The 22,363-nt window shown below is 42.8% G+C and overlaps 1 protein-coding gene, 1 long non-coding RNA gene and 1 other non-coding gene across 10 annotated transcripts in view; 1 reads left to right on the top strand and 2 right to left on the bottom strand.

Annotated features, from left to right (window-relative positions):
• Positions 1-1,833: 1,833 nt before the first annotated feature.
• Positions 1,834-1,940, top strand: LOC138446356 (U6 spliceosomal RNA). Its single transcript, XR_011259293.1, has one exon. It is a non-coding gene; the product is annotated as a U6 spliceosomal RNA (small nuclear RNA).
• Positions 1,941-13,162: 11,222 nt separating this feature from the next.
• Positions 13,163-15,838, bottom strand: LOC138445760 (uncharacterized). Its single transcript, XR_011258991.1, has 2 exons — positions 15,466-15,838; positions 13,163-14,439 (listed from the first exon to the last, which is right to left on the bottom strand). It is a non-coding gene; the product is annotated as an uncharacterized lncRNA (long non-coding RNA).
• Positions 15,839-19,201: 3,363 nt separating this feature from the next.
• The window catches only part of PCMTD1 (protein-L-isoaspartate (D-aspartate) O-methyltransferase domain containing 1), a 48,283-nt gene continuing 45,121 nt past the window's right edge, over positions 19,202-22,363 (bottom strand). For all 8 annotated transcript variants that reach the window (XM_069600009.1, XM_069600015.1, XM_069600012.1 and 5 more), the window contains one exon: positions 19,202-22,205. In XM_069600009.1, coding sequence (XP_069456110.1) covers positions 21,841-22,205 — 365 coding nt within the window. In that variant the 3' untranslated portion in view covers positions 19,202-21,840. The remainder of the gene's footprint in view (positions 22,206-22,363) is intronic.

Consider the following 22,363-nt stretch of genomic DNA (forward strand, 5'->3'; position numbering starts at 1 on the left):
TAACATTTTTTAAAAACCATCAGGCACTAAAAAATAAAAAGATGATTGCCAGCATTGAAAATTAAAAAAGAGAGAGAAGAGGGTGATTAGAAGCCTATTTTATGTCACCATGTCATTCTATGCCCTTTTCTCAAAGCAGATCCAGTCTTGTTAAAATAAAATCCAACCCAGGAATGTGACATAGCCAAGAGGGTCCCCAGCCTGAAAGTCCTTTTGAACATGAATCTGAATGAGTCAAGACAGAACAATTATTTATCCTGTAAGATGACCAGTGCCCACCATTACTGTGTGTCTGTTTCATTAACACAACTTTTTTTTTCAGCCACATTGGGATCTTAAGTTTCCCAACCTGGGATGGAACCAGGCCTTCAGCAGCGATAGCGCACAGTCTAACCACTAGACCACCAGGAATTCTCTAATATATCTTTTAAAATAACCAAAATTTTAAATGTTAAGTAGTAAATAATTACCATGAGCTCCAATTAATTTAAAACATAAAAATAATTCTTACAAAAGTTCCTTACTACGTTCAAGACATATTCTGAAGTCCTAGAAGATACAAAGATAATACAGTATAAAGAAGTCTGAACAATAACTGAAGATACCCAAGAAGGTGTAAGACACTAGAAAGGATTTGCAGTTTGGAACCAGAGTGACAAGGTCCTGCATATAACCCTCACCCTCACTAAGTCATTCAGTACTTTTGTTTCCAGTGAGGCCACCTGCTTCATCAGGAAACTTTGTTAGAATCCTTAAGATACTAAGGTCTTCCCTGGTGGCTCAGATAGCAAAGAATCTGCCTGTAGTGCAGGAGATCCAGTTCAATCCCTGAGTTGGGAAGATCCCCTGAAGAAGGGAATGGCTATCCACTCCAGTATTCTTGCCTGGAGAATTCCATGGACAAAGGAGCCTGGTGGGCTACCATTCATGGGGTTGCAAAGAGTCAGACACAACTGAGAGACTACTGCTACTATTACTTAAGATGCTAAAGACTAGAACAAGAGAAGACTCATCTACAGGGGGAGAAAAGTGACATCGGATTTTAAAATATTACTCCTATAAATTATGAAACACCATTGGGACTTCTAAACACCATCACCATCAAATATTTACAAAGACAAATATTAGTAAACAGATGAATCTTCAAGCTAATCCCAAGTAGGTCAAATCATGCTGACTCATCTGTCATTCCACAACCATCTATGTAGATTCCTGAAGATTCATCTCAACTGAAAACAAGTATAAAATATTAAATATACAATGATTTCTTTCTGACAGAGAAAAATCAATTTTTCTTGAAAAACATTAGGGCCCAGGTTATGGCCTGTAGGGAGAGCAGGAAGATGAGGGAAAAATTTTGACAAGACTATAGAAGCACATGATCAGGGTTACTTAGAGGTAAAACCAAATTGAGAAGTCAGAGAGAAGACAGTACTAAGTTATAGTCATGATGGTAAAAGAGAAGAAAAAAAGAAAACCCACCACTGACACGGTTTTATGGCTCAAGTCCAATAATTGGCTGTCTTTAAAATATTTATTTAGATTGATTTTTTTGTACACTCGGGGAAGCACTATGGTTTGGAATTCTATCACTCTCTTCTTAAAACACTAGGCATACCAAAGAGACTATCCATGATTTAAAGGTTTTTTTTTAAATACACCAATCTTTGAGCCCTCCCCAAGTAATGAGAAAATTAGGATTTCACTGTTTCATGCCCCAGTTCAGGTCTTCTACAGCCAAATGTCTGTCATAAAGCAACACCTCTGGAGACCCAACAAAATATGCATTATTAAAACTCAGATTTTATCTTTTATGTTAAAAATGGAGTATTTGTGCTCACTTCAGTGGTACATATACTAAAATTCGTATGATACAGAGAAGATTAGCATGGCCCCTATACAAGAATGACACACAAATTCGTGAAGTGTTCCATGTTTTCAGCCAACGGGAATTTGCTGTATGACTCAGGAAACTCAAACAGGGACTCTGTATCAACCTAGAGCGGTGGGATGGGAAGGGAGATGGGAGGGAAGTTCAAAAGGGAGGGGATATATGTGTACCTATGGCTGATTCATGTTGAAAAAAATAAAATGGGGTACTTGCCACCATCGAATGACCAGAATTAATGAGACAATAAAGAAGGTGGATTTTGTCAAAGATAATAACCAACACTAATGTACACGTTACTTACTGAACACCAGCCACTGTTCAGTTAGCCACCTACCCACCTATCTACCTACCCACCTATCTCTATCATCTACCAGTCTTTCTGAACCAACACACCAACTTCTTATCCTCTCTGATAATTGGACATAAAGCCACATTTCTGCTGTAATAAACAAACCATTCCCCACCCCATCCACTTTTCTGAAACCTCATGCAATAACAAGGGTGCTCGAATGTGGCAGCTGAGATCCTCAGGCGGGCGGACCTGCGTCCTTCCCTTATTCATTCACGTGCATCCTCCACACACATACTGCTTCGTGGAGGAGAACTTTCCCGGGTAGACACATGCTCTGTTCAGAACCTCCAAACACACTTTCAAACTTGCTCTTCTTGGTTTTTGCTTAAAAGCAGTGTCAAAGGTGGATCCTGTTGTACTGCCAAAAATTCAGAATAGCAGATCCTGTAAAACGTAAATACAACTGCTTTCAAAAGCCCATCAAGTCGTCATTGTGAAACAAACAGTCAATTTTTATTTTAACAAATAGTCAATTTTAACAGTCGCATCAGTGAACCTAGTAAAATGTAAATATACAAGGCAATCAATCTGCCATCATGAACCAAAAAGACTACTCTTGTTATCAAAGTTTTAAAGAGTGAACAACCCTGGAAAGAATTCAAGCTGTCATCATCTAGGCTATGTCCACACGGACAGTCTTACACTTTCTGTTCACGCTGTTCTGCCATCATGAAGTTGTTCTGCCACACTTATACTGAACATGTATATTCCTACCATAGAGATTAACAGGTTTACAAGAGCACATTTAATTATATCATTAACATCAAGAAAACATATATATATATATATATATACAATTTCCAAATACATAAAGGATCTCAGAATGCCATCTGAATTTTTTTTTTAGTTTTTTATTTTTTAAATTTTAAAATCTTTAATTCTTACATGCAATCCCAAACATGAACCCCCCTCCCACCTCCCTCCCCATAACATCTTTCTGGGTCATCCCCATGCACCAGCCCCAGGCTAGATTTTGTGTGTCTTTGCACGTGTGTTTGTGTGTATGTTGTTTAACTGCCCACTAACTTTTGAACTCCTTGAGGACAGAAAAGGATTATTCTCTGTACTTCCTCAACTCCATAAATTCCTCAGTTCCATCAAAACTTATCACCTGTTAATCTTATCAACACCGAACCACCCCTGCCTATGTGTGTCATCCATATCCTATCTATGCAGCACAGTTTAAATGAGATGAACCAGATTTATAATTTTTCTCTATATATTCATTCGGCTCTCTTGTTTCTCCTCTGTAACTGGTCTACACCTGGAATGAGCCAAACCATGTTTAAGGCCAATTCAGTTCAGTTCAGTCACTCGGCTGCTGCTAAGTCACTCAGTCGTGTCCAACTCTGTGTGACCCCACAGACGGCACCCCACCAGGCTCCTCCGTCCATGGGATTTTCCAGGCAAGAGTACTGGAGTGGGGTGCCATTGCCTTCGCCTTTATACATTTATGTATAAATGTGTACAATATTTTTATGACTATAATAAACCTATCAGTTCAGTTCAGTCTCTCAGTCATGTCCAACTCTTTGCTATCCCATGAACTGCAACATGCCAAGCTTCCCTGTCCATCACCAACTTCCAGAGCTTGCTCAAACTCATGTTCCAACGAGTCAGTGATGCCATTCAACCATCTCATCCTCTGTCGTCCCCTTCTCCTCCTGCCTTCAACCTTTGCCAGCATCAGGGTCTTTTCAAATGAGTCAGTTCTTCTCATCAGGTGGCCAAAGTATTGTAGCTTCAGCTTCAGCATCAGTATTTCCAATGAATATTCAGGACTGATTTCCTTCAGGATGGACTGGTTGGATCTCCTTACAGTCCAAGGGACTCTCAAGGGTCTTTTCCAACACCACAGTTCAAAAGCATCAATCCTTTGGCCCTCAGCTTTCTTTATAGTCCAACTCTCACATCCACACATGACCACTGGAAAAACCATAGCTTTGATTAGACAGACCTTTGTTGGCAAAGTAATGTCTCTGCTTTTAATATGCTATGTAGGATGGTCATAGTTTTTCTTCCAAGGAGCAAGCATCTTTTAATTTCATGGCTGCAGTCACCATCTGCAGTGATTTTGGAGCCAAAGAAAATAAAGTATGTCACTGTTTCCATCGTTTCCTCTCTATTTGCCATGAAGTGATAGCACTGGATGCCATGATTTTAGTTTTTTGAACGTTGAGTCTTAAGCCAACTTTTTCACTCTTCTCTTTCACTTTCATCAAAAGACTCTCCAGTTCCTCTTTGGTTTCTGAGGCCAACTATTCACAGGCTAATTGTCAGCTCATGCTGCACTTCTTTGCTGGGGAAAACTTCTGACCCTGAAGAGTAGATTCTTCATAAATTTGTAATAATTAAGGGCATCCTTAATCTCATCTGCTAACCTTACTAGAATTTCCCAGTTTATTATTTTTCTGAGAAGCTTTGTCATGAGCTTTATTATCTGCTGTATCTAGAGCTTCAAACTGGCCCTGTTGCCCTTAGAGTTTTTCTAGCAATTCTTACCTATATTTTCCTCTGAGTGGACTTGATAATCAACTTATCTCATTCCAGAAAAAAAAAATCTGATGGTACTTTTATTGTACTATAATAAATGCACAAGCTAACTTTTAAAAAAGACGTTTATGATGTTAAATCCTGTCTACAGCCACACTACCCTGAACATGCCTGATTTCGTCTTTATGATGTTGTCTTCCTATTCAAGAATACATATTTATTTAAATAGATATATTTGATTTAACAATCATAACCAGTATATTTTCATTAAAAAAGTAACCATGAATCATATCTATAATTGTAAGCTAACTGTACATGCAGGGATTTTTACATTCTAAATTTCTTCATGAATTTGCTTATAAAGATTCTGGATAAATTTAAATATTAGTGAGTAACCAAATGGATAACAAGTTAAATGGATACATTTCAGAACAGAGCCTCCAAAAATGAAATTAAGATATTTGAAAAAATTAATAGATGAGTTTTAATAAGAACTCAGCTGTTCCTAATTATTTGTACATGATCATCCAATTTAGTGATAATTTTTAAAAATCTCCAGTTATCTCCATCACCAACTATATTCATGGTCAAGGAAAATACACTGAATTCTTTACCAGGGAAGCCCTATAAATAAATAAGGCATCACTATGTTTGACTCAGTATTTCTAGAACATTATACCAATTTTTTTTTTTTACTATTACTTCTCTTTGTTAATGGAGTAGGAAATGGCAACCCAATCCAATATTCTTGCCTGGAAAATTCCATGGACAGAGGAGCCTGGCGGGCTACAGTCCATGGGGTTACAAGAGTCAGACACAACTGAGTGACTTTGACTTCACTCTCTTTGTTAAATACCAATTTTTTGCTATTTCTCCAGAATTTTTACATTCTAGCCATTGTATTATATGTGTTTTTCTCTGTAATAGTGATTTCTTACTATTCTCCTCATAAAGAACTCACATGCTTCCATCACAAATAACTGACAGGAGACTAGAAAACACAAGGAAATGGCCGCAAGATATGCACGATCTGTGAATGTAAAGGCTCGTTTCTATTTCTTCTTCATGAACCCAAATCGCTTTGTTTCCTGGAAGCAGGGCCACCCTCCAGGATTGGCTTTCAGAAGCCAGTGGGGCTCCTGGTCCCGACTTCCCCCTCCAACCTGCCCATTCTGGGAAGCCATTTTCTTCATCATCTTATGCTGGACAAGAACTGCCTCTGTGCTTCTGGGTTAGGAATTTGATGTAAATGCGTTTGGCATTTGTTCTCATTATTTTGATCAGTAATTCAAGCTTCATTTGGTAAAGACTATAGTTTTATCAGTTTGATCAAACCTGATAAAATTGTGGATTTGATGAGAATAATTTCCTTGCTCATTTTCATTATTTTGATCAGTAGTAAAAAAAATCTAAACAATTTGCAATGTTCAGTTGGCTTGTTTTTATTGTTTTGACCAGTCATTAAACCTGAAAAATGTATCATGAACTCTGCAGATTTTATATGGGTCATGAATGGCAGAAGCCTGCTCTTTCATTATTATCAGCTTTTAAAAATTTAAGCAGACTGCTTCTAAAACACTACCTTTCTACTGCTATTTTCCCTTTTTCTGAGCTCTATTTTTATGTCTTCTTTTCCAACCCTATCTTGTCATGTACTGTCTCTCAGTGGTCTAAAGACTTTTTTAAACATGATTGTATCCAAAGACTATTTGAATATATACTCTTTAAAATCCAAATTAAATATACAAAACTGAACACATTATTTTTCATAGGTATTTTGATAATAATTTTTTAAAAAATAACCTAAACTGAGCAAGATGATATACTAGGAGATACCAGTCTTCATTGCCTGCAACAAAAAACAATTAGCTATTCACAAATGAAAATAGCTTTAGGAGGGCTGAAGAGTCCAATTAAGAACCTACAGCAACACGGTGGAGAAGAAAAGGAGAAAAACTGCACAGAAAGGACTGATGGGGAGACCAGCTCAGCAGATACACTGGAGGCAGCAAGGATCAAAGAAGGTGGTCCAGCAACACCAGCCACATGGCGGGCACCACTGTGGTCCCGTGGCCTGGTTTATGGGGCCCAGGCAGCCTTTGCCACTGGGGACCCCAACAGTGCCTCTGTCGAACTGCCCACAACCACAGCTGGCAGCACTCCACCCCAGGGTACACCCAGCCCCAGAGCCTGCTTGGCTGCTCCGTGCTCCCCAGCAGACAACAGCTCTGCTCCCTCATCTCAGGCTCTCGACCCAGCACTGCTGCAGGCCGGCCAGCACCCTGGGGGCACAGGAGCTGCAGCTGACCCACAAGAGCCCGCTCTCTAGACCCCAGGCCCACGGCCACTGCACAGGCACCCACACACCCACAGCTGTGACATCACCACCATGAAGGCGACCACAGGCTGGGCCAGTTACCAGAAAAACCCCGCAGTTACGACACCACCCATGGAAGGAAAACATCAGGTGGTCCCAGCAGACTCTGCCTTGGTGGCTCAGGCAGCAAAGAATCTGCCTGCAATGCAGGAGACCAGGGTTCAACCCTTGGGTCAGGATGATCCCCTGGAAAAGGAAATGGCAACCCATTCCAGTACTCTTGCCTGGAGAATTCCATGGACAGAGGAGCCTGGTGAGCTACAGTCCATGGGGTCACAAAGAGTGGGACACGACTGACTGACTAACACTTTCACTTTCTTTCTTCTGAAGTAGACTCTGCATCTGTGCAGAGGCGGTACTGCTCCTCTAGGAGCCCTGCAGTCTTCATCAGCACCACCCCCACCCGATGGTACTGCATACAGCCTCCACACAGAGCAGCTCCTAGTCAGAACCACCTTCCCCACCCAGCCAGGGCCTCTCACCCACGCACGGCCACAGTCTTCCTGCACCAAAATCAGTCTGTCTAGAATGAGAGGTGACTGCTCCCCCACGCACACAGACATCAGAGCGAGGCCACAAGAAACACAAACCCTGCGCAAACCTTGCTGAATCCAGCCCCTCCCAATCCCCACTGGGTGCTGCCCCTGGGGATTTTTTTAGTCCAGAGCTCCAACTTCTCTCTTAGCTCTGGACTAATTCCCTGGAGAAAAAGGAAAAAGTTCAAATTTCTTTACAATTAGTTTGGAATTCAAGATACCCCTGCTGCTCTACATATCTGACAAACAAATATGGAAGCTAATATGTTATTAAAATTAAAAAGTCCATCAAAACTGACTCCTTGTCAGGACTAATTAGGAAATCTCTCATCCTTAACAAGGATAAGGGAATTAATTTTTAAATTAGATTCCTTAACTCCACATTCCAGCTGCTGGTTTAGTTTAACAAGATTATGGACCTGTGGGAGGGAACGAGACAGTTAATGAAGTTACTATAGCTCATAAAGTTAGGATGGCTTACTGAGCTGCTAAAAAAGAAAACACTATTGTGGAAGTCCAATAAACAGCATTTTGTACTAAATATACATGCTGTTTAACAGACACTTCAGAGTACAGAAATAACATGAATCCTCATTTTAAAATCTGTCACAGGATGTGAGACAAACATATACACTGACATAGACTCAAATGTCTATTGCTAGGAGATCAAACCAGTCAGTCTTAAAGGAAATCATCCCTGAATATTCATTGGAAGGACTGATGGACAGGGAAGCCTGGCGTGCTGCAGTGCATGGGGTTGCAAATAGTTGGACAGGACGGAACGACTGAACTGAACTGAGACTCAAGCGAGATTCACCTTACAGGATGTGTGTGTGTGCTTACCTGTGTCTGACTCTTTGTGACCTCATGACTGTAACCTGCTAGGCTCCTCTGTCCATGGGATTCTCTAGGCAAGAATACTGGAGTGGGTTGCCATTCCCTTCCCCAGAGGATCTTCCCACTGTGTGAGCCACCAGGGAAGCCCAAGAAGAAGCTAAAATCAACCCCAACTTTCTCATTTCTCAAATGAGAAAATGAAAGCCAAGGGGAAAACTGTATAACAGCCATACTGAGATAGAATTTGCATACCAAAAAACTCACCCACTTAAAGTGTGCAATTCGGTGTTTTTAGTGTGTTGGCAGAGCTGTGCAGCAATCACCAGTATCTACTTTTAGAATATTTTCATCACCCCAAAAAAACCCAAAACACATCATCATGCCCACATTTATCTATCTCATCACACATCCTCATGAGCAGAAATCCTCCCATGGACTCACCCACTCCACGGCCCCTACATCACTGTCTCTACAAGGTGTCTATTCTGAGAGCTTGTTGGAGGTTCTAGCAGGGAAGCACAACTGCTTGCATGCCCTTGACCGAGGACCGGTCCTCCTCTATTGGGGATGGTTGTCCTCTTCAACCGAGCATGCAGCTTTGGGAGGGATAGGCAGGGAAAGGTGAGAAAGGAAAGGGGACACCCACCTAGCCAGCCAGATCAGCCAGATCAACCCTGGTGATCAACGAGGTGACAGACGTCAAAACTAGATCGCCCTCGTGATGTGTCTATTCTAGATGCTCATACAAATAAAACCATACAATATATGTTGGCTTGTGTCTGGCGCCTTTCACCAAGCAAAGCATTTTCAACACTGTAGCATGAATTAGTACTGCTCTTTTACTGCTGAAGGATATTCCAGGGAATGGACAGACCCCATTGTCTCTATCCACTTATCGGTCGATGGGCATTTGGATCACATCCTGATGAATCCTACTGCTAGGAGCCGATTCATTGGGAAAGAATCTGATGCTGGGAAAGACTGAGGGCAGGAGAAAAAGGGGGTGGCAGAGGATGAGATGGTTACATAGCACCACCAACTCAGTGGACATGAATCTCAGCAATCTCCAGGAGATAGTGGAGGACAGAGGAGCCTGGTGTGCTGCAGTCCATGGGGTCTCAGAGTAAGAGACGACTTAGCGACTGAACAAGGAAACACTACTATAAACATCCCTGTACAGCCGTTTGTGTGGAAACATATCTTTGTTTATCTTGGTTATCTGCCTAGGATTAGGGTTACTAGGTCATATGGTAATTCTACATTTAAGGCTTTGAGGAATTGCCAAGTTTGCCAAAGTGGTTCATTTCACAATTCCATCAGCAGGGTTCCTCCACGTCCTTGCTGACACTTGTTTTTATCTTTTCATTTTCGCCATTCTCAAGGGTTAAAGTTGTTGCTAGGTCCGGCTTTGACTTGCATCTCCTTAGTGACTGATGACATCGAGCATCTTCTGATGGGCTTTCTTGGTCATTTGTGTATTTTCTTTCAACAAACAGCTCTTCAAATACTTTCCTCAGTTTTGACTGTGTTACCCATTTTGTTGTCGTTGTTGTCGAGGTGGAAGGGCTCCTTGTTCTATTTACAAAAGACTCTTGTCAGATATATGATCTGAAAATTTTCTCCCATTCTTTGTCTTATTTTTTAATGGCGTCCTTGTTGCTAATTTTGGTAAAGAACTATTTATCTACTTTTTCTTTTGTCACTGTGCTTTTGGTACTATATCCAGGAATCTATTGCTGAACCCAAGACTGAGAAGGGATGTCATGGAGGATGGGACCCTCAGGGTAGACCAGACTCCCCTGGGTCAGATCCAGCCAGCCCCCTTTTCCAGCCTGCACTCTGCATAGGGGTTCCTCTTGGAGGTTCCGTATAGCAGATCACTTTGCTATAATTTGGTTGGTCCAACTCTTCGCGACTCCATGGATTACAGTCCATCAGGCTCCTCTGTCCATGGAATTCTCCAGGTAATAATACTGGAGTGGGTTGCCATTCCTTTCTCCAGGGGCTTCTCCCAAGCAAACATTTTACCATCTGAACTACCAGGGAAGCTTCCCTAAGAGTCGGACATGACTGAGCCACTTTCACTTGCTATAGTTTGACCAGACTTGTCACCTTTGTTTGTTTGTTATTTGTTGTTTAGTCTCTAAGTCTGTCTGACTCTTGTGACCCCATGGATGCCCACCACGTTTCTGTGTCCATGGGATTCCCCAGGCAAGAATACTGGAGTGGATTTTCATTTCCTTCTCCAGGGGATCTTCCCAATTCAGGGATCAAACCCTCATCTCCTGCATTGGCAGGCAGGTTCTTTACCACTGAGCCAACAGGGAAGCCCATGCCTTTATTTACCATGTTATCAAATTCAACATTCTGCTAAGAAACAGGGCATCTTGAGTCTTTCACACTGAAAAGTCCTTTCGCTAAGTGTACACAATTTACACCATTTCCAGCAGCGGTCCATTTTCTATTACCAGGTATTCAAGGCTGCTCTACTGAACTGAATCTTTATGTGCAACATGAAAAGTGGCTTGCAATCCTCTACAGCAGCCCTTGCCTTTTCTAGGAAACACTCTCCCCAAAAGAATCCTGCTCCCGGGAGTCATGTTTAAGAAAACCTTAGGAAACATGTAAATTGATATAAGAAGACATGGCTACTATGTAGAATATGATTTTAAAAGAGCATCAAATACTGATTGCAGTGTAATTTCAATGCAGTGCCTTGATATGAGTGTCTTATTTAATCCATTGACATATAATCTATAGGAAAGCTGTTTAATATCTCTGCCATTTTAATGGTTTAATGGTGACTGAAACAACAGGATTCTTTCACTTCATAATATTCAGTACTTAAAGCGAATTTTCAAAGTGAAGTCTATGTTTTACATTTGGTCCCATCAATTCATGGCAAATAGATGGGGAAAAAATGGAAATAGTGACAGATTTTATTTTCTTGGGCTCCAAAAATCACTGCAGATGATGACTGCAGCCATGAAATTAAGATACTTGCCTCTTGGAAGGAATGCTATGACCAACCTAGTGAAAGTGAAAGTTGCTCAGTCGTGTCCAACTCTTTGTGGCCACATGGACTACAGTCCATGGAATTCTCCAGGCCAGAATACTGGAGTGGGTAGCCTTTTCCTTCTCCAGAGGATCTTCCCAACCCAGGGATTGACCCCAAGTCTCTCATACTGCAGGCAGATTCTTTACCAGCTGAGCCACAAGGGAAGCCCAAGAATACTGAAGTGGGTAGCCTATCCCTTCTCCAGTGGATCTTCCTGACCCAGGAATCAAACCAGGGTCTCCTACATTGCAGGCAGATTCTTTACCAACTGAGCTATCAGGGAAGCCCTATGACCAACCTAGACAGCATATTAAAAAGCAGAGACGTCACTTTGCCAACAAAGATCTGTACAATCAAAGCTATGGTTTCTCCAGTAGTCATGCACAGATGTGAGAGTTGGACAATAAGGCATACTGAGTGCCAAAGAACTGATGCTTTTGAATTATGGTGCTGGAGATTTTTGAGAGTCCCATGAACAACAAGGAGATCAAAGCAGTCAATCCTAAAGGTAATCGACCCTGAATATTCATTGGAAGGACTGATGCTGAAGCTGAAGCTCCAACACTTTGGCCACCTGATAGAAAGAGCCAACTCACTGGAAAAGATCCTGATGTTGGGAAAGATTGAAGGTAGGAGAAGAGGGCAGCAGAAGATGAGATGGTTAGTTAGCATCACCGACTCAATGGACATGAGTTTGAGCAAACTCCAGGAGACAGTGAAGAGCCGGAAAGCCTAACATGCTGCAGTCCATGGATTCACAAAGGATCGGAGAAGCTGAACAACAATTTATTTTGGAAGAATATCAGAATTTTCCTCCCCTCTCAACAATAATATTGTCGAACCTCAAAAGATTAAAATCAATGTAACTTTCAATGGCAATAACTAGCTAGTTAATAAAAATGCTTTATTAATCGTCATTTTTTAAAGGCTATTCCTTATTGCTTTCCAGAGAAATGTCATCAATGTTACTGTTTCTAAATTATCTATGGTGGGAAGATGAAAGTATTAACAACTTTAGATTGCTGTTGATATTTAAATGATTAAAAGAATCATATATCTTCTGAATATAAGTTCACAAAAGAGATTTAAAAGAATGAGTTAAAAGTACGTCAATAGAGTAGATACAAAAGAACAGACATTGGTTATTTCTTAAAAAAAAAACCTATAATTTGAAAATGTATATACCTAATTCCTCCATATTATTTTATGAAATTCATATAAATGATCAAAAAATGTGTCTATTATTGTAAGACATTTTCACACTTTAGAGTAAGATACACAGGCTATTTTCAGTCATTGTGAAATTGTATTCTGCATACAATTTACCCAAGGAAGGGCTTCTGAAATTAAAGGTTTCACAGTGATTCATTTTGTTCCAAAATTAAATATGTACATAAGAATAATATAGCTTTTATAGGGCTTGTTCTCCCATAAACTATGTTGAACATGTATTTATACAGTAGTTATTTACATAGGTAGCTGACTTACTAATTAGTACTCTCCATCCACAAAGCACATTGGTGCAAATTTACAGGCTGATATGATTGCAAACCTCAGCAGAACAAAGGGAGAGAAATTTTGTATCCTCAATAGAGAAAAAACTACATGGACAAAAGGGTAGAAAATCAGTGGTTCTAATATTTATTACCTTTATCATGAAATTAATCCATCAAGAAAAATACCAATGGCAACTTAATACACTGCTCCACTCATGGTTCAAAAGTATGGGGGGGACAGCCCCCTTCTATCTGCCAGGTGGGTGTAGAGTGACCCCCCACCTCGAGGTGTGATCCTCCCATTCTACCTCCAGCAAGAGACCCCTCCTCCAACCACGTCTCCTCTTAGTCATCTCATACCTGCCAGTCATCTCACACCTGCCACCCTGAATCCCCTCCTGGGCTGTAAGCTCCCTTGTGTTCAGAGTAGACCCCCGTCTGCATCCCCCATCACAGACGCCTTCAAACAGAGGCAGGCAAAGTCAGCCCACCACATCAGGCTGTCCTCACCTCTGTCAGTGGCTACATTCTTCACAGCAGGCTCTTGAGTTGTGACTCAAACCTTCAACATTTTCACGTTCAAGGCAAAGCAAGGTAAATAAGACGCACAAACTTCCCTTTTCCTACGTGCAGTCTCACAGCCACCTGCCCACGTGTACACACGACACAACAGCCTAGAACCTCTGTCATCACTGCTCCCTCCTGTGGCAGGAAGACTCGACTCTCGCCTTTTACCCATGAGGGGGACAGAGTACCCCTCCGAGCACCCCCTCCACATCCCTGTGGTAGGAACCTCATCGTCATCAAGCAGAGGATGGTGTGAGCACCAGGACACTGACACCCCACAGGGGCTCCAGAAGCAATGATCCCCAGTAAACTTGGCGGCCAGAGTCACAAGGCTCCCACAGCACCTGGTGCCAGGTGAGAGCTCACCCACCCTCAGCAGAACAGGAGGTCAAAGTAGCTCCCAGCCTCACCTTCAGTTCTCAGATTTCTAGTAAGAGCCCTTTTACCCACAATTTAGTCAGTGCAGAGCACACAGGCTGCATAAAGTGAGCTGGAGTCCGGGGTGGGAGGTAGTGAGAGTGTTCTCTGGGGTGTGACAGGAAGCAAGGGAGGCACAGAGATGCGGGCGGAAACAGGGTCCAGATCTGAGCAACACTCACAGACCCGGACCTGAATCGCTTCTCCGCAGTAGCCATGAGCCACACCGTCAGAGGCGAGGCCCTGGGATGACTTCACTCAGCTGACCACCTCAGGCTGGGGTGGGATGCGGGCAGGTGTCCACCATCCTGGCAGGCTCTGCTCCTCACCCTGACCCTCTGCTCCCGGAGAGGCTCAGACACGTCACCCTCGTGTCCTCATCGTCTTCCTCCTCCATGTTCTCCTCTACACACACCTGTAAGAAGCACAGAATTTACCCACTGCCTGGTTCCCAAGGACCAAGCACCCTCGAGGCATTTCTTGCTCCTTATTTATTCCAGACCCACAACTCTCCAAGTCAGGTATTGTTGTTGCCGTGGATGAAGGAACAGGCTCTGTGGGACTGAGCATCTCGCCCTGGATCCCAGGGATGACCAGGAAGAGCCAGCTTCACACCCAGGTCGCTGAATTCAGCTCCTCCTGTGTGCAGCCCTCTCGCCTTCACTTGCAAACGACCGACCAGGACGGTTCTTAAAATAGCCCTTACGTCTTCTTCTTGGCGTCCCAATTCCTGCCAGAAGCTATATTTTATTTATGATTCAGTTTCTGCAAGTATTCTTTTCCAAAAGTATGCTCTTTTACTTTCTGAAAAACACTCAGAGATTTGCTATTTACGGTCCTGAGACTTGACAAGCCAGGAAGAGCATCCACTTTGCGGGAAGTGGCCCTAGGCTTAAGAATCTGTTTTGTGAGTGTTTCTAGTAAGACAATTCCATATTCAGGAGCATACAAAATTAACAAAATACTTAATAAAAATTACGATGAAGACATATGGGCCGAATAGATGTTTTATGTGTAACAGCCAACCACCAGTGTCAACTTTCATTACCGAGCTAAAAACCCTCATTTCATGACTCCCCACATCCCACGCGGAAGTAGGATGTGGTGTGCTCTCCCAGCCCACAGGGGCCGCTGGGTGATGAACTGGGCGCCCACAGGCCCCGCCCCTGCGCTCCTGGCCTGGTGGCGAGGGGCGAGGGGCGAGGGGCCGGGGGCGGGGGTGGTTTGAGGGAACCGGGAGCATCGCCCACCGGAGAGTGCGGGAGGAGGCCCAGCCCGGAGCAGTACGCGGCGTGGACGCGAGCCCCGCGCGAGATTACGAGTTATTTCCAAATGCAGCAGACCCCGTTCATTCGGTTCAGAGCAGGAAAGGTGGGAGTGGGGCGGGGTGGGTGTGAGAATGATGAAGGGACTAAATTGGGAATCTGTGCAGGAAAGTTACCAAAGGAATGAAGACGACAGTTCTCCGTGGAAATTTCTGGAAGAAGTTGGAAAGAAGACGGACCCAGGAGCGCACCAGTTCATTTCAGGACTTCACTGCTCGCTCTTTCCTTCCAGTCTAAGCGCGGAGGCCTGGGGTCGCAGGAGAGGTAGAAGCCAGCTCTGACCACCATCTGGGCCGGGCCCCGGGGGTGCGGGGGAGGGCTCGGCGGGCTCGTCTGGGGCGTGCGGGGGTCGCGGGTCGAGGACCCATCCGCGCCAAAGCCGCCGGGTAGGCGCGCGTCCTTCCCCCGCGGTCGCGGCACCGTTTCCGGAGCCCAGCCTCTCAGCCGCAGGGCGGGCTTCGGAGCTCACGGTGACTGGTTATTTCGTCCACGCAGGCCAGCTTTTCTTCTTTTTATCCGATAACATTTCAAACCCTAACGGGCAGGTGTGGTGATAACTGGCTTATCTACGTGCACATACCCCCTACTCCTGTCTGCTCTCAAAAGATGGTTTCCTTTCTCTCTGTATATTGCGCTCCTCAGACACTGGGCCAGTGATTTCTGACTTCTCCCTGACTACTGAATATGTAACAGGACCGGTGTGGCCCTGAGCCCCCGCCCTCGCCCCCGGACGCGCGTGTGAGCGGAGAGCCCCCGGGGGCCCCGCGCCTGCAGACCCGGCGCGCGCCTGCAGACCCGGCGCTTGCCCGCTTCGCGCACCGACACCGGTGGAGGAGCAGCTTCTGCAGTGAATGCGTCTCTCGGTTCAGCGTGCACTTTCTGGTCGCTCGGTAAGCAGGTATGTATGAGAAGTTCTTGATTTTATCTTTAGAGACTGAACTCTTCAAACAACTCTTATCCATAAAGTAGAACTTAAAATATATATAAAACAGAAAAACAAAGTAAAACTTGGTCAATTTAGGCAACACTTCCAGATGACCAGCGTGGGAGACAAAGATGGTGAGTGGAGAACGTTTTGTCAAATTTTATCCACCTTCTAAGTATGAGGGAAAACATTTATTCACCTTTTCTCAGTAATTGTTTAGTCACTTTCTATTCTACTGCAAGTGAATACTGCCCTCTTTTGGCAGAATGTTCGAACTTTTTAAATACGTGGGGTTTTTTTTTAAATATAAAAAAAGAAAAAACTTGTCTCCATGAACAAGAACGATTTATTTTAAAATAACCTGGAACTATGCTTGACATCATTCATGTGTCTTTGATTGTCTGTTATCAATAAACCACAAAGCCAGCCTCTTCCTTTCAGGCCGATTGCTATCATTCCAACACTCTTGCTGATGTTTGCAATTTGGAGAACTTGGCCAAGAGCAAGTTTATTACCATTTTCAGCTCAAAATATCATAAATATTACATTGTATTCGTAGCGCATTTTTTCCTGGAAGGAAACGACTAAAAACTTTCTAGTTTAAAAGTCTAAGCTGATGTTTAATGGGAAGAAAAAAAACCCCTACTGTTGCCTTCCATGAATATAAGGCTAAGAACTGCAGGACCCAGGGAGCAATGAATGACACAGCTGCATCGTGAAAATGCTAAGTCAGCAAGGTGGAGTCTTGTTTAGCTGGAGAATTTACTTAACTAAGTGATGCCAGAAATTCGGGTTTGATCCCTGGGTCAGGAAGATCCCCTGGAGGAGAAAATGGCAACCCACTCTAGTATTCTTACCTGGAGAATCCCATGGACAGAGGAGCCTGGTGGACTACAGTCCATAGGGTCACAAAAGTCGGACACGACTGAGCAACTAAGCAATTCACGTTAACTACAGATTTGGGACAGCAGGGTCACAGGAAGAAGAGAAAAGCCCTTTCCTAAATTAAATGGGGAGTCTTCACTAGAATCTCCATCCCTATCAAGTTCAGTAATGGTGAACTAAAAATAACCCATCTACCCACCCCCAGCTCCCAGAGAAGGCAAAGAAAACTGCCTATTTCAAAATTTGCTATTTGAAAGGAGGAAGGGAGTTAAGTCTCCCTGAAGATGTAACATGCCCAGATTCGCTTTGCCATGGATGTTCATGCCACTCTCCCTGAGTAGTGTGAAAACCTTAAATCCAGCACTTAAAGAGCAGTGCTCAGAAAGTACAAGAGAAACAGGGCTTATGAAAGCTAGCTGATAGTAGGTTAGCTTTCACGAGAAAAAGCCCACTATAGAGTTCAGATACTGGAATTAGACACGGAATCAATCCTGAATATTTACTGGAAGGACTGATGCTGAAGCTCCAATACTTTGGCCACCTGATGCGAAGAGCCGACTCATTGGAAAATATTCTGATGCTGGGAAAGATTGAGGGCAGAGCCTGTGAAGTTAGTGAGAAACACACGTAAAGACATAAGGATACAATGAAGGTTGAAAATAAAAACATCTTTAAAAAGAAACTATCTACAAAAATTTACCAAAGACCTGAATAGGAATTTTCAGTTCAGTCACTCAGTCGTGTCCAACTCTTTGTGACCCCATAGACGACAGCACACCGGGCTTCCCTGTCTATCACCAACTCCCGGAGCTTACTCAAACTCATGTCCATTGAGTTGGTGATGCCATCCAACCATCTCACCCTCTGTCATCCCCTTTTCCTCCTGCCTTCAATCTTTTCTAATCAGTCAGTTCTTCACATCAGGTGGCCCAAGTATTGGAACTTCAGCTTAGAATCAGTCCTTCCAATGAATATTCAGGACTGATTTCCTTTAGGATGGACTGGTTGGATCTCCTTGCAGTCCAAGGGACTCTCAAGTCTTCTCCAACACCACAGTTCAAAAGCATCAGTTCTTTGATGCTCAGCTTTCTTTATGGTCCAACTCTCACATCTATACATGAATACTGGAAAAACGCTATCTTTGACTAGATGAACCTTGTTGGCAACGTAATGTCTCCTTTTAAAATAACACTGTCTAGCTTTTGTCATAAGCTTTGTCATGGCTTTTCTTCCAAGGAACAAGCATCTTTTAATTTTACTTTTTTATGGGAATTTTACCAAAAAGACATTGGTGAATTCAGATTGTACCAAATTTTAATGGGAATTTTACCAAAAGGAAACCTGAAACCAAGAAGCACTTGAAAAGACGCAAAACCTCTCTACTAAGTGACAAAGCCCAACAGCACTTGAGTGTCAGATGTAGGTGAGGATACAGAATAGCTAGAACATTTAAACACTGCTGGAAGGGACACAAGTCTGCATAATTCTGCACCTTCTGGGAAAGGTGGACATTGTCACGGCCTCTGGGCAGTGGTTCCTGCTCCTGGCTGGGTGCTTACAGACTCTGGCGCACACAGCTGCAGGCATGCTGAGTGGTCTGGGGGACCACCTGTCCATCAGCAGTAGGATGAACAGGTAACTGAGCTATGACCTAGCATCACTACAGACAACAGGGACCAGGCTCAGAGAGACAATGTGCAGTAAAAAGTGAGTGCACAGGAATCCATAGGGTGCACTCACATCACTTAGAGATACAAGTGTGTATAAAACCACAGCGGAAAGCCAGATGCCTGCCCTTACATGTGCATTCAATCAGTCCTTAGACTTCACATGCACCTTATAAATATCCCTCATCTCTGCTCAAATAGTTTATAAAAATTAACTTCTAGGAACCCCACAGCCTTCAGACGTGGCAGCAGTCAAAAGGCAATGAGATGTCCAGACACAGACACCTCTATGCTATAATTCAGCATACATCCGCAGGAACTGAGCTTCTTCTCTAAAACCTGAAAAGGGAAAAAGAAAATGCAGGCCACTGATAGTGATGCTTAATTATATGCCAAGTGTTTATTTAAAATAATTTTCCAAGTTTTCCTGTAATTTAACAGCTTTTGCTTCACTTTTATCCTCTTAAACAGCTAGAAACCGATGCTTACATTTTCTGTATTTTAACTACAAATGCTATTTTAATAACATCATTATTAATACTAGAACCAAGATATATCAACCAACAAGCAGCACAGATTTAAATGACCTTCCTGGTAGTTACAGTGTGGCTGGCAGTTTTGGGACTTTATCAGATGCTGGACACTATTCACGCCATCTCCAACCAGTGGTCTCAGGGAAGTGTTGCTCCCCTCTTCAGGCCTACCTCCTCTCTGCAAAATAAATAAAGCTTATCCTGCTGTAAAACCCCATGAATGCACTGCTCATCACCTTCAATTACTTCATCTTTATTTGCAACCTCTCCACTTTATAAAGCATAATTATTCACACTCAAATATAACATGATTCATTAAAAAATAAACACCCAAAATATCCTCAATCATTCTAATAAATTTCCATTAGTAGATAAAGGGCTTTCACTTAAAATTTCATTTTTTATTTCTACTTCTTCAATAGTAAAGTCGCAACTGTAAAACAAATGCATTTAAAAACACAAAGGTACATTTCAATGACCAAAAATTGGCAATGATTATGAAAATCTATGGTACGTTTTGCCAAGGCCAACAGAATGAAAGCTGATATGAAAAAGTCAATCTCCAAATAGATCCTTAACAAAAACTTCCCTCGTGAATAGTAAAATCATTTAAGAAAAGGTTATCTTTACATACGTGGACACTTGTTTCAAAAACAACAAAGCTGGGGTGAGGGTACAAGATAAAAATATGTGGGCACCAGGAACTCAAGATTCATCTCCTAAAACACATTTGTTTCAAAATAAAATGACCATTTCTAATATAACTGTATGAAACAACTGTTTTTCCTTGATAGAAATAAGATGGGCATGCATCAGTAACTATAGCTTAGTAGTCCTCTAAGAAACCCTGTGGAGACACTATACCCCCAACCTCCTAGCCCCCAGCTCAGTCGCTGGTATAAAACCAGCAGCTTCCGTGAAATCATCTTTGACATTACTAAAGGGATCCTGGGATAATTCATGCTCAGAATACTTGGAACACTTGTTTTTACATGTGTAGAGTTTTCAGAACTGAGGTGTTTTTGGAACCGTCTATGTGTGAACGTCTGCAGAACATCATAGTCCTTCAACTGCACTGTGACTGCATTTCCTCAAGCATGTCTGATCAACAGTTCTAACAGTGATGCTGGTGGCAGTAAGTGACACTCTCAAATTCTTCCTTCTAAAAATGTGTATAATCCATCAGAACACTAAATAGTAAATAGGCTACACTGTTTACTTTCCTAAGCAAGGAATGACTCTTCAGGCCCTAGTAAGCTAAGAATGGCCTTTACTACCTGTTTTACCACTGACATTCAAATAATGAATAAAGTATGTGATATTAAGCGAAAAATGAAAACCACTGTTATTTCACCACAAGAAACAACCACAAAATAAAAACATGGGAAGAAGTTAAATGAGCCCAATGCAGGTCCCAAGATTAAACTATGATTCCGGATTTTCAAAGCAAAAGGCATCTACACATCATTTCTGTGAACGCTCCCGACACCACAGAGATGAGTTTCAGACCAGGGCAGGATGTCCTGCCCTACCTGTCCAGGGCAAGCCTGCAATCAACCAGAATCTCCCTCTGCTAAAGTGCACCTGTGGCCAGCCTGCTTGGGCCTGACTCATCCACGAGCCATCGACAGTCACACAGAACTACGCCTCTCCTGAACCAAATACTCTATACAGTGGATGACAAGGAAAACAGTCCTAAATATACCACTACCTTCTAAAACTTCGGAGTAACACAGCCTCACCATGTTTAAATACTGAAAATGTCAAGGGTCCATACAAACTAAGAACTGTATTAAGCATGTACGTTTTGCTCTGATATTCACTTGATGAGTTCTTAAAATCTTGATGAGAGAAGCAGACGCTTTCCCCATGTCTTTTGGCAACAGATTCAAAAGCGAGAGTAGCGGTGCTGTTGAATTCCATGAAACGTGGGTTTTTAAAGCTAAATTATTCAGTATCTGCATTGTTATTGCACTCATACATTGCCCGGAGTAGGTCTACAGCAACTTGGCAGTGGGGACTGCAACGCAAGTAGGGGGTCTGCAAAGTGTCTGCCTTCCTTGCTAGACAGAGTTCCCAGGCAGGAACTGTACATGACTGCAATTCAAATCCAATCATATGCGCTTCATGATTGTGTCTCCCTGAGGGAAGTTAAGTCAAGCCCTCACCACTAACTAGTTCTGTCAGGAACCAAACGGGGATCTGCAGACCCAGTCCTGACTACGGCTGAGTTCCACTCCTGAAGCTGCTCTGAGTTAAAACAGCAATTTTTCAGATTTTAAAGAAAAATATATTTTATAAAAGGGATTCTTTTTAATCACTGAATACATCATTTTTATTACTAAGACAGAAACAAGTTATACCTTTTTCCACTATAAATTCACTCTGATGAAAGAAAGAATTCTCTTTTAACTCCTAACAAATGCTACATTTTCAAGATGCAAGGAATTATCAGTAGGCATCCTCTCTTCTTGCTCTAAGCTATTTCTCCCTGAAGTATGTCAAGTAGGCTTTTAGAGACTCTGGCAGGGGCAGCTTCATGATCTTCTCCCGCAGCAGGTTTTGGGGCGGCTCCTCCGGCTTCAAGGCTTCGCCCGGCTCCTTCTCCTCCTCCTCTTTGTCTTCCTCCATCTTCTCGTCCTCCTCACTGTCGAGAGGCTGGGGGATGAGTTGGTTGCCCACAAAGACGTAAGTGTTAATCCTCTGCTTGACCCGCTTCCTCTTCCTTTTGGGTGGAGCCCTCTGAGGAATCCCCTTGGCCTGCATCTCATCGTTTATGAAATTCCTAAGTGTGCGTCGGATGTAAATGCGAGCCAAGTCCTGCAGGTTCCTGACAGCACAGGGGGCTAAAAACACACGGAAAACATAAAAAGTGAAACATTACATACTGTTCACTTCTCAGTGAACATCAGAAGACAGAGACATGTAAAAACGTTGACTTTCATCAAATAAAGACTCAGGGAAGAGCACTGACTATGTGCAGATCACTCCAGCACCAAGGCCA

This window comes from Ovis canadensis, chromosome 9, assembly GCF_042477335.2.
Source record: "Ovis canadensis isolate MfBH-ARS-UI-01 breed Bighorn chromosome 9, ARS-UI_OviCan_v2, whole genome shotgun sequence".
NCBI classification, from domain to species: Eukaryota; Metazoa; Chordata; class Mammalia; order Artiodactyla; family Bovidae; genus Ovis; species Ovis canadensis.